General features: G+C 44.3%; 1 protein-coding gene across 1 annotated transcript in view; it reads right to left on the bottom strand.

Annotated features, from left to right (window-relative positions):
* The window catches only part of agbl4 (AGBL carboxypeptidase 4), a 290,482-nt gene that overhangs the window by 83,424 nt on the left and 193,624 nt on the right, over window positions 1–13,434 (bottom strand). The window contains exon 6 of the mRNA XM_029254779.1: window positions 8,750–8,789. Within this exon, the coding sequence (XP_029110612.1) occupies window positions 8,750–8,789 (40 nt within the window). The remainder of the gene's footprint in view (window positions 1–8,749; window positions 8,790–13,434) is intronic.

Raw genomic sequence — 13,434 nt, 5'->3', positions numbered from 1 at the left:
CACCTGCAGGAAGAACGCTCTCTACATTGCATTGCATTCTCTCTGCGATGGCTTCCTATAGCTGACTGGATCAAATTTAAGACCCTGGTTATGGTCTACAAATGCATTAGTGAAACTGCTCCTAGCTATCTACAAGACTTGATCATCTGCTACACCCCAACCAGAATGCTACGCTCTGCTCGCTTGGTGGTCCGACGTACGAAAGGTAAAGCATGGAAATTCTTGGTTCTAACTATGTTGTAGTGGAACGACCTCCCCCTCTCACTCAGAACTGCTGAATCTCTGTCCACATTAAAAAGGGTCTTAAAACTTACCTCTTCAGACTCACTTCACCCATGATCTCTTAAGTTCTCACACACACACACACACACACACACACACACACATACACACACACACTGTCTGAAACCGCTTGCCCCGAGCAGGGTCGCGGCGAGCCAGAGCCTAACCCGGCAATGCAGGGTGCAAGGCTGGAGGGGGAGGGGACACAGTCCGTCACAAGACACCCCAAGCAGGACTGGAACCCCACACTCACCAGAGACCAGGCCCTGGCCAAACCCGCTGCACCACTGCGCCCTCCCTCCCTTAAGATCATGTAATGTGTAAATGTTCATGCACTATAACTTTGAGATCATGCCTGTTAAACAATGGATAAATCTTCACACAGCTACTCCTGTAATGTAATGTAAATATTTATATAAAGGGGGTGCGGTGGCGCAGTGGGTTGGACCACTGTCCTGCTCCCCGGTGGGTCTGGGGTTCGAGTCCCGCTTGGGGTGCCTTGCGACGGACTGGCGTCCCGTCCTGAGTGTGCCTCCCCCTCCGGCCTTACGCCCTGTGTTGCCGGGTAGGCTCCGGTTCCCTGCGACCCCGTATGGGACAAGCGGTTCTGACAGTGTGTGTGTGTGTGTGTGTGTGTGTGTATATATATATATAGGAAGGTGATTAGAAATCGTTGATATTATGATAGTGTTATGCAGCTACTCGTGTGATGTACATTGGTTCATATGGTGGAAAGAAACTAACTGTACTAAGTCTCTCTTTCTGCTAATGTAATGCACACATTGTATTTTGTATGAGATGTACATCACTTTGGAGAAAAGCCTCTATTAAATGAATAAATGTTAATGTTTTGTTTTCAATCATTCTACTCAGTTTTAGCCAGGACTACTAGTTACATATGTGACAGTGGCAGTAATTAAAAGCTGACACCAATCCACACACTTTTCTTGCTCTAAACCCCTTTTCTTCCCTTACATGAATGTAAGAATACCTGTGAACAATACTGGTCTTTCCCATCAAGCTATAGATCTATTTGTTGTTGGCCTTTGCACTACTGAAAACAAAACAAGCCTCTAATGAGCCATTAGAATAAATGGAAGAATGCGTCAGTAAAGCAGAAGGCCAGGGTCTGGGAATGAAAGGGTGTCCTTGAAAGGGTGTTCAGTATCATCTTTATGCCTTGCCCCATGACAGTAAGGAAACCCTATAACTGCTACTGCTGAAAAGTGATCAGAAGAAGTTCTTACCAGAATATGTGACAATCAGGATCATCATAGGATGAGAAGACCAAGCAGTTTATATTTAATTAGTTAGCTGATGCTGTTCTCCAAAGTGACTTACAATGTTAAGGCACTTACAATTATTTACCCATTTATACAGCTGAGTAACTTTCACTGGAGTAATTCAGGGTAAGTACCTTGTTCAAGGATACTACAGAAAAGGTGAAAACCTAACCTGTGATCTTTGGGTCCAAAGGCAGTAGTTCTTACCACTACGCTACCAGCTGTCCCTATAGCTTACAGCTTAATTAGACATTTTTGCTCTAGGATAAATATGTGACATTAAATACACACACAAACAATGTCTACAACCGCTTGTCCCAAGCGGGGTCAAAGCGAGCCGGAGCCTAACTATGCAGCTGCAGCTTTGCAGGGGACTTGTGACATCTATGCAGGCTGGGATTGAGAAAAGGTGAAGGTTTCCTCTGAGTGCTCTGGTTTCCTCCCTCACACAGTCCAGTGGATTGGAAACTCTAAATTGCCAGAAGCGTGTGATTGTGTGTGTGTGCATGTATGGCTACCCAACGATGGACTGGCATCCAGTCCAGGCTGCACCCCTTGTTCCCAGCGATTCTGCAATAGGTTCTGGACCACCACGACTCTGACCAAGACAAGCAGTTACCGAAAGTGAGTGAGCGTAAAATAACAATTTATAACCCTGAGGGAAATGGACAATGTGAGTTATTATCTGCATGATTCACTATGGATGTTTTCTCCTGAAAATATGAAAGTGGTCTGAACGCCTCCCTCATAGTCTCTGATGTTCTGTTGGGTTATTCCAAGTCTGCAGGTAATTCTTTGTGCAAGTGGAGAAAGTCCCTGTTGCCAGAAGATTCATTGATGGATCAATAAACTAATCACAGCATCTAACTCAGAGAGGTATAGGAAGAAATAAGATTGCAAAATTGTTCCATATTTTAATAGTTTTATACTAGAATTGTGACTAGCCCAACTGGCAGTGACTATATAAAATCTGTGCATGACAGAAATGTATGAAAGTAGATAAATATTTAAAACTAAAAACTTGCTATACCCTGAACATAAAACTTAGAAACACAGTCAATCACAGTTTTCCACTGTATTTTTTACTTTGGTTTTAATTTATCTCTAATGTTACAGACATGGTCAGTGCAACTAGTCATTTTGGCTATAATCTTTTAAATCAATTCTCTTATGCTGTGACTCTATTATAGTAAAAAATTTAACTGCCAATGTGGACTGCTACAGCATGTTATAATTTTCCATTAATATGACTGTTCATAGACTATCTTTCAGCAGTTCTTCTGAGATCAGTAAAATCTACATGTTATCCCTTGCAAGGAAGTGGAGACTAAGATCTTCATTCATCACAGGTCAACTGTGTAAAGTCTGGGATTTTTTTCCATATATATTTGAGATGTGTACAAGGATCACTAACTGAGTAGAAGGATTTAAGTTATTCTTAGTTCAAAGCATTAAAAAAATACATCTTGAACAAGTATACATGAACAGTATATTCTACAGTGTACAACGGGGCTGTAAAATTGACCAACAGAAGGTGAGTTTCATTTCAAACCCGCAACCTTAACCTGCAGATGTGGGCATCAGACATGGAACTGGATACTCTATCACGTTTGTACATCTCAAGAAGGACATTTTGGATGAAGAAATTAACCTCAGCTAATGTTACTGGAAACTAAATAATCACCATATGAAAATAAAAACAAAGGTTAGTATTTGTTTACTGGCAATGCAGTCAATTCTTAATGAGGGTGGTATCAACTTATTGTGAAGCCCTGTTTCAGTTTGAAATGTCTTTCTATTTTGATTGCTATCAGACAGAATCAGAATAACAAAACCTTCTCGGCAGAACATCCCCAAAACAAAAGAGACAGCACATCTCACGACAAGCTGGCCTTGATTTCCTCCAGATCAATATAAAAACAAACAGAAGGACATTCATGTTCCTTATTGACAGTGGCACAATGGTGATACGGTGGAGCGCAGAGCACAACCTATCCAGGCTAGTGGATTCACATCACGATAAGAACAAAGGGTTATCGTAGAGAATTAGGATGAGGAAACTTCTCAAGGGAGAGAGCACAAACAAAGAAGATCTGATAAGCAGGTGCTACACAGCTCCACGGAGATGCTGTAAAGCCTGTTCTTCCTTATTGAGCCAACACAAACTGCCATTCTTTAAGCTAAAGAAGGGAGACGGCTAATGATGCCGCCCAAGCAAACAAGACATCCCCATCACCATGTCACCAGAGCGATGTGCAAAAAGGCAGTGCCCAGGAGCTCTTGCTCCTCGGCGCAGGTGGCTGGGAAACAGACCGCAGGAACGGAGAGCAGAGGATTTCCAACACCATGGTACGTGACAAAATCACTTACCTGGTGTTGCAGGTGCAGAGCTGAGCAGCGGTACACGGAAAGATTCATGAAGGAAACATGCTCCCCTCTTAATATTGCCGAACATTCGCATATATTTGATAGAGAGTGTGCAGGCCTTTCCATAGCGTGACCACATTCTGCCCTCTGGAAAACTGCAATATCTGTGCTGTCATTGGCTTTGAGGCACTCTGAGTGGGCAGTGGTTATTCTGTTAATATTCCTCATACAAGAGTTCATTTTTCAACAGCATAAATAAGTCTAAGGAGCTACTGTCAATTTCACACTGGCAAAGCTGTACGACAGCAGGTAGCGCAGTGACTAAGGAGGGAGCTGGTCACGAAACAGGGTTTGGGTACAAGTCACGATCTTTTTTTATTTTAGATATGAGAATAAGAACAGGTTTATTGAAATTCATTTATAAGTTTTGGCTCAGATGTTAACAGTAAAACAATTAAATACGTAAGAACATGCAGCTTCTTGATTTTCACACATCAAACACAAAAAAACAATGCTGATTATAGGGTGTGCAGTGCATTATTATTTTTTCAAGGCAGCGAATGTTAACTCGACAGTTGTTGAAAAGCTTCAGGGTAGGCTGGAGCCATATTTCTAAATAACAGTTTAATGAAGCTTATTTTACATATTTTTTTCCCCAACTGCGGTGCTGCTCTGCACAATGGCTGCTGAATTATCATGCTTATTCTTTATTCATTAGCATGCTCATGCTTATTTAGCTCTGCTTCTGTGCATGTTCCTAAAAAAATCAGCTGGAAAATTGCCTTTTTAGAGCGCCCAGAAGAGCCAAACATTTTTTTTTTCCCCTTTTTTCCTCGTCTCACTTTGTTTGTTTTTTATTTCCTAACACTAGAATGATAACAGAGTCACCAATAATGAAGTGCAGGGAGATAAAATATGCAAATTCACAGAGAAAGGATATAATTAGGGTAATAATAGGAAGTGTTGTTTTCACAGCTGCTCGTTTTACAAACCCCTGATAGTGTTTCATAAATACTATCCCCTCTCCGTCTCCCTCTCCCTCCCTTTCAGCTTGGAGCCAAACTCCAATCCAATACCGGGGACACATCTCCCCCAGGGTGGTGTGATGTGCTACGACCCCCCCCTTCCCCACGGGTTACACTGGTGGCTGCAGGACCTCAGGCCGTGGGGCAACTGGTGGACTTAGCAGCCCACACGAAATACCCCCTGCTGATGCACCGCTGCTGCACATGGGATTTCCAATACTGAAACAAAGACACAGTCACGGGAAAATACACACAAATCCACGAAGTAGTACCACGCTGTGTCCTTTAACATAAAGTCATACACATGCTATAAGAGCTTCTGTCACTTCCCTGATATTTGGTGTGCTGTGAGATCAGAAGGTTTGATGGACACATTGCTCGCTCTGATTTGCAAAGAGAACAAATACATTCAAAGAACAATAGTTAAAAAAAAAGAAAAAAAAAGCACAAAATCAGATGCATGCACTACCAGAGCAGGGAAACAAAACACAAGGGCACCTTGAGCCTGGCAGCTTGAGATCGTGGCAAACAAAACCATGAATTTTTCTCGAAATCAAAATAAGAAACACTGTTGACCACGCGATTTGATTTCAAAATATTTTCTGCACTGCTGCAACAGAGATATCGTGCAGAGACGTTCATGCTTTCAAAATATGCTGCGTGGCAGCAGTGAAATAAGTGAAAGAAAAAAGTACGCTGAAGTTTTAAGACTGAGCTTGACATTTCAACAAACACACATAGCAGGGTGTATGCTAGCAGGATTCATAATTACATTTATAACAATAACGTCAGCACATTGCCAGGAGAACTGGAGTGAATATTTGCAAATTGCCACAACATCAGACTGAAAATAACAGATTTAGCTCAGGTTCCACCATATCACACAAATTAAACATACTCATTCTCTGCTAGTTAACCCTTTGTTCTTCAAACTGCAGTGAATTTACGACGGAGAAGGACTGAAATATAGCGATACCGGGACACAGAACACACCCAGCGCTTTGTGAGTAACATCCAGATCCAGAAGGCTTACATTCTTGCTCCTTGCAAACCCAAGGTCCAGAGCCTCGGAGGGAAACGGCCGTGTCATTAGCAGAGATTTGAAGGTAGCCTATTATCTCATCGCTCCTCTCCGGGCTTGCACAGCTATCCAAGCACCATGAACGCAATTGACCTTTTTTCTATAACGGGGGAAAGTAAAAGAGGAAAAGGGGACTAAACAGCAAACCAAAGTTAATTTGACCAACACAATACGGCATGGTGTCCGGCGATATGAAAAGGGCATTCAAATCAATAAATCAACAATGGTGTCTCAACAGAATGGCTGCACCCAATTTTCCCATTGTGGTTACCTTGTGGGTTCCGAACGGCTCACTTCTTTTCCGGACACACAGACACGCACGCAAACGCGTGCGCACACACACACACACACACACCTTTTTTTTCCCAGCTCTTTTTTCCTCCTTTCTTCCTGTGCACACTGCTCCGTGTGCGTGTGCCATTGTGGCAGAACAATGACCAGAACTAATCATTATTTGGTTCTGCTGAGCCCGGAAAGGTCAGCAGTCTGAAATGTCAGGCTTCAATAGAACCAGATGCGCATCGCTCTGCTCAAGTGTCCAATTAAAGAGGGGATACAGCGGTTCTTGGAGAAGCACACTTCAGACGGCAGGGCTAATGAGAGCCCTCTGGACGGAGGGCCCCGGCGCTGCTGGTCTGCAAAGTGCTCCCAGTGCACGAGCAGCCTGGATGGGCCTGAGGGGCGCGGTCGTTATGACACCCACCGCCCCCCCCCTCCCCCACATACACACACACACACACACACACACACACACACACAAAATGAAGAAAAGAGAGGAGTCTCCTCTAATCTCAAAGCACAAGGTTACGCTGTCCTGTGTTTGTCTCGGTCTCAGACTCATGCTCCTAATGGCACGGGCTGTTCTTTGTGCAGCGTGCAACACCATCTCTTCCATAGTTTATGAACCCTCGCAGGAGTCTCTCTGCTAGCAGTGTATTTAATCATTCCAACAAGATCCTTGATGGTTAGCCCCTGGTCAACTGTCAAAAACAAACAAGGAACTCAGAAATTGCTGGGCTGAATTAATTAAAAACAAAAACAACTTGCGTTTTTTTTTTTTTTTTTTTTTTTGCCAAGCCTTTACACTGGTCTAACAAAGGAAACTTCAAGGAGAGACAAATAAACAATAATGAGACACCAAAAGGCAAGTTATGTTGCTTGCTATCAGTACATTGCCATTCTCTTTTCCCAAAGTTGTGAAGGTCACAGCAGGTTTTGCATGGGTTCGGGTAACAGATGCCAAATAAAGCTGGGAAATTAGCAAGCTCCACGTGCTCCACATAAACATTACTTTAATCAAAGCATATTAGACTATCCAGATATTTTAAGCATATGGCCACTGTATCCTCTCTGGCTCACCCATCTGCTTCCCCGAGCCACCCCTGCGATGTGTGCCACCCTCCTGTCAGCAGGCACCACACTCCTCCTCCTCAGCGGACACACTTTACGGCACTTCTCCTACTGGGAGGCCCCAATCCAGCCGACCGCACCGTGGGCCAGAGCCATAGCCGCGCCGTGTGCTGTCTGGACTCGAAAACACACCTTTGCCCTCTCTGATCTTACACGGCCTGCGGTAGCTGTGGTATGTGGCACTTTATGGCTAAGAGGTCCAAATGAATCATAGCACTTGGATTTACTGCAGCTGCCACAGAAATAATACCTGGCTGTGTGTAACCCTGTCTGATCTTTAGTTCTGCACTTGACCTACTTCGCACCACAACCATATCTGCTTACAGGAGTATGGATCGTCTATCCCAACACGCATTTCCACTGAATCCTTCATTTACATTTATTCATTTATTCATTTAGCTGACGCTTCTTCCCAAAGTGAATTACAACGTTAAGCTACCTACAGGCATTTACCCGTTTGTGCAGCTTTACGATTTTACCGGAGCGATTCAGGGTAAGTACCTTGCTCAAGGGAATTACAGCAGGTGAGATTCAAGCCAGCAACCGCTGGATGCGAAGGCAGCAGCTCTGACCATTTGCTATCAGCTACCCATTAAAATAATTGCAACTCAATTTACATGATGCTTTTCTCCAAAGCAACTTACAGTGTTAAGCTACTTACAATTATTCACCTATTTGTACAGCTGAGTAATTTTACTGGAGCAATTGCAGTGCAAGTGCCTTGCTCAAGGGTACTACAGTTGCAAAGGTAGTACTACCTTCGGTTTTGGAAACAAACACTAACCTACTGAATGTGTTTGATTTTTTTTATTCATTATTCAACACAATACTAGAAAACAGTACACATACAATAAAGAAAACTTCAAATGTGTCACTGCATTACACACACATTGCCTGAAATCGCTTCCCCCAAGCAGGGTCGGGGCAAGCCAGAGCCTAACCCAGCAACACACAGGGCGTAAGGCCGGAGGGGGAGGGGACACGCCCAGGACGGGACGCCAGTCCGTCGCAAGGTACCCCAAGCGGGACTCGAACCCCAGACCCACCAAAAAGCAGGACCCAGTCAAACCCGCTGTGCCACCGCACCCCATCATACTACATGTTTAACACCAAACCTTATAAATGAAGGTACCGTCTTGAATAAATCCAACAAAGGAAGCAAATTTTGATAGATTTCGAGGACCTAGCTAAAGAGCAACCAGGATGCATAACCAAGACTAGTGTAGTACACTCAGATAGCGAGACCCCAGCGTGTCTCAGAATTGAACCAGCAGCACAGTGAGGAAAAACCAGGCACTCACCAGGATTAGTGATAGTCAGAAGGTCGAGACGTCGTTGTTGCTGCAAGGCAACGGGAAACATCATTAGTGCATACGTTTATTAATGGGGGACCTTGTCATTTGCAAACACATGCTATTGGCCGTGTGCTTTTTGCTTTTATTTCTTTGCGAATTCAGAAAGACAAACGAAAAACTTTTACACTGAATGCAATTTTAGTGATTGAAGCTGTCTAACATAAGTAAAATGCTCCTGCTTCATTTTGGTTCATCTGTACTGCGCAGCTCGGTACGTCTCCCTTCTCCTTCCTTCAGTTTTTTGTTGCAGACTACATGCTTAGTCTACTTTGAGATGGCGTTGTGTTTGAAAGTATGCCAAATTTTACGCCTTGGGTCTCCTGTTCAGAGTAGGGGTAGAAGTGCTACCTCACCCCCTTCTTTAACCAAATGCCAAAAACTGTAGACTCCCAAGTGTTACATTAATCAACACCTTCTCCCTCTTGATCTTAACATCCCCGAGGAACTAAACCATAAGCCTTGCTATTTGCAAGGAGGAGGCAGTTCTCTCTCTCACCCTCTCCATTTTTACATATCAAGGCATTTATGTTTATTTTTTCTCTCCTTGATGATTGCCTGTCTTGCTGGCAAGTGCCTGAGCTCCAGAAAATGAGTCTGGCGAGGTCACGGATCACGATCGATAAGTGCACAATCACGCTGTCATCATGAAGGGGTTCAACAGGTCTATTAGAAAAGCCCTGGATGCATCTCAAGGGCACCTCTACAAAGGCAGCGGCAGTCTGAAGCAGGCACAGCAGATGCTGAGGACCCTTGCCGAATGGCTGAGGAGGCCCTGCCGCCTGCAGAAAAGGCTCCCGGTGGTAGACTGAGCAGCAGAGGTCACTGTGACAGCATGGGAGCCACAAGCCCCAAGCGCACCACCAGCTGGGCTTGGTCACTCACCACGGGTCCTCAATGTGCAGCCGCCTGCCACTTGGCAAAATGTCTCACCATGAAATTTCCTTTCATTCAAGGTTACTAAATAAAAAAAAGCATATTAATTCCCTCTGCATAGAGTATGCTGACAGGACATCTCTCATTTCCAGGGACAATCTCAGTCAGCGAGTGATACATTCTATATTTGGCAGCACTCCATTCACCGATGTGTCCGTGCCAGTAGGCTAACACGTGGAGAATTACTAATCTGCAAATTACTTCTGTTTTTATAATCGTTCAAATCTGATACGTACATAAAACGCGAAGCATGCGTAGAACGTCCGCATGCGTTCTGTACGGCTTCATAACGTCACGGTCCGTTTTACTACACCCTTACACGGGGTCTGGGAATTACATCACACACCAGGGGGCCGTAGTAATGGCAAAATCATAACATTTTTTTATGTATATGGGCTTTGGGCTGTTTTCATATATAAAACAGCAATTGTAATCCTTGGTAGATCTCAGAAGAGGATACCAGTGTTCTACAGTTTACCGAAATCAGAGTGGTATCCACTTGTGATGGAGCAACACAAAGAGACTGAGGAATAATGCAGGCTCTGCCCTACAGCCTTGTACGGTACATTAAAAATCCCAGGTACAGTCTAACCCGTTCTCCTGTCTTTGTGTACAGATTCCAAGTGAGAAATATCCTGTTAACAATGCTGCTGTAGCCAGGATGATAACTCAGACAATACCAGCGAACTGTAGGGATGACCACAGTTCAGACACTGCAATCCAAAGCGGCTTACAACGTGAGGTTTCTCAACCAAGTAGTTGTTTTGCCAACCGTACAGCTGCATACTTCTTACTGGAGCAGTTCGAGGCAAAAAACTTGATCAATGGCATTACGGCATGAGTGGGGAATCGAACCGGGAACCTTCGCACGGCAACGCAACAGCTCTAACTCAGCACTACGTTACCTGCCGTTTCAGCCTATACCAGCACAACATCTATGAACAAAAACTAATAAAGTGAGCGGGGTCAGGGTACAGGCAGATTTAAAATTATGCCCGTTTTCTCCAAAGTTCCGAAATACAGTTAGGTAGACGTAGCCTGGCCACACGGTCGTAATTTAGAAAGGGAAACCTTATTCTTACAGGGAGGGCAGCGCAGAGACCGCAACGCAGCCACCTGCCAACTGCAAAATCCTCTGCGGCCAGGGCAGTTTCTTGCTTCACTGGCACATGAAGGTCTCACAATTAAACAGACTATTTTGTCACAGACAAATCATCTTGGGGTAAATTCACTGCAGAGACAAAACTCACTTTTTTAACATACAATATGCTTTGATATTCTGTCACCAAGGTCCCCCTCTACTGGCTATCTCAGAGGCTGCATGTTGGGATGTTACGCTGGTCTGTTTTTTTTTTTTTTACACAGGAACAAAATTACCATGGACAGGCGTCCCTGGCTGCTGTGTTTACACATTTTAAGCAGGTAGCTCTCTGAAAAAGAACAGGTTGGCTGAGCACTCAGAAGCAGCCGAGTGTGGAAAATCAGGCTCCTGAAAACACACAGCGCGCCACGTGATCCCGAGCCACGGAACTCGAGGGAATCCAGACAATGTACGAAGCACAAAATAGAGGGGGGGGGGGAGAACAATAACCAAAAATTATGGTACTGACACACATTAAAATTTAGGATGAAAAGTGAATTTACATCACAGGCTGTTTGGAACAGATCAGAACCAATATAAAATTTTAACAAGCAAGCATAACTTTACTGCTATTATATATTTCACGACGCATTTTCAGAGGTACATAAAGAACAAGAAGAGGAGAAGAAAGTTTTCATCTAATAAAAGTAAGGTTTAGACCATACAAATATAACGGACACATGGCTGTATGTATGCGTGTATGCATGTAAAATGGAACGTAAACAAGGCGGGGGGCCCTGCGCTCTGCACGGTCCGGCAATAAAATGCGCACCGTCTCAGACGATTTGCAACAATTTCATTCGGCCCAGACCACATTTCCATAAAATCTGTTGTCAGTACATTCCCGTAAGAAAACCCCTTTGACCTCCCCTTTGCAGTTTGGGGCAAATGCCGCCGGAATGGGTGCAAAGCATAAGATGTAATACCGTGTTTTAGCCGGCCCCAATCCCGCACCCCGATGCCGTTTATCCTGCGATAATTAATCTACTGCGAATTAGAGCATTACAACAGTGCGCTAACACCGCTCGCTTCACACTCTCATTGTCACTCCATACATGGGTAAGGTGCTTAATGTTTCCCAGGAAGATAGAGAGACAGAGAGAGAGGCAGATAGGGAGAGAGACAGACAGAGAGAGAGGCAATCCTGGGCAGAAAATGGGATTGTATTAATCTTCATCAAATGTGGCCAAAAGCAACAGAACAGCGTGCGGTAAAAAGCACCGCAAACAGGGAGCATGTTGACAGGGTATCCATGTCACGAGGCTTATCCGGGACCCGATACAGAAACCGAGAGCACAAGGAGCTTTGCGTGAGTCCGAGCGCGGTGTGAACGCACGCGTGTGTACGCGTACGTGTAAGCTACGTGTAGGCTACGCGTACGGACGCGTGTTTCCCGAGCCGTACGTTCACAGCGACGATGAGTCCGGGAGACAACTCTCAGCACGCCGCAATGGGGCGAGAGTGCCGGGAATCTGAGACCTGGCGGTTGGCGACACGTCTAACCAGCTGTCACGCGACGCTCAGACCTGAGCATTTTGGTTTTCGCAGGCAGGCGGCCATTTTATGCAAACAAATTAGAGTCCACCATTAAGGGCTCAGGAAAACATCAAAGGGTCTCAAAGTTAAGCTTGTTGTATAGAACCTGTTAGACGAAGATGAATTGGAATAAAAATGGTTATCCTTTAATGGTCCATTCTTTTCGTGGGATCCACTTAAGCGGGACATTCACCGCAAATATAACGCAGAGTGAAAAGACGTGGGCAAACTTTGCCCTGTCGAGTCGTTTATTTTATCCGTCAGATTTGCCAACTTCGCCGTTGAATAGGCGGCAGGTGGAGACCCACACGTCTGTAATTAACAGAGCTGCGCTCAAGATAGGGAGACAGTTATAAAGCCTTAATCTTAAAAGTCTCAGCAGAAGCCCATTCAATCATTTACTAAACCTCACTTTTATGGCCAAATTAAACATTCATGCACAATCTACCCCAAGCCCATTTGCAATATTTCCCCCTGAATTTACTTTTCATATTTGCAGATGATTATCATCTGAGAGGAAAAAAAAAAGATTTATTTAAATCCGTCCAGTTTTGTGGCTCAAACCAAATTCATGTCAGTCAGTACTAAAGGATTAACCTGAGTTTTATCTGACATCAATCTGAACATACAGTACTGATAAATAATACGAATAAAAAACAAAAAAGCGAAATTTCATTAAGGAAGCATTACTATTTTAGGTGAACACGCAGCAATAGAATACGTTTGCAATATGAACTAATTATTGATTTTTCAGGAAAAGTAATGTGGTATCGACCTTGCGGAACCCTTTAGCTAGCTAGCTACCCACCCCAGATGAGGTAAGGGAAAATTAGTGGAAAGCTATTTAAAATGTCTACTTCCGTCTCTGCTGCTGGATTAATTGTCCTTGTTGGGGTCTCACGGGGCTGTCCCGTCTAATGCTGCCACATCCCTGGTCAGAGTCTGCATCGTGTGTGTGTGTGTGTGTGTGTGTGTGTGTGTATGTGTTGGGCAAAGGAGTGAGTGAGTCAACAGTGTGACT

Source organism: Scleropages formosus, chromosome 9, assembly GCF_900964775.1.
Source record: "Scleropages formosus chromosome 9, fSclFor1.1, whole genome shotgun sequence".
Taxonomy (NCBI): Eukaryota; Metazoa; Chordata; class Actinopteri; order Osteoglossiformes; family Osteoglossidae; genus Scleropages; species Scleropages formosus.
Note: the sequence above shows the minus strand (reverse complement) of the source record. Positions and strands in the feature narration are given on the sequence as shown.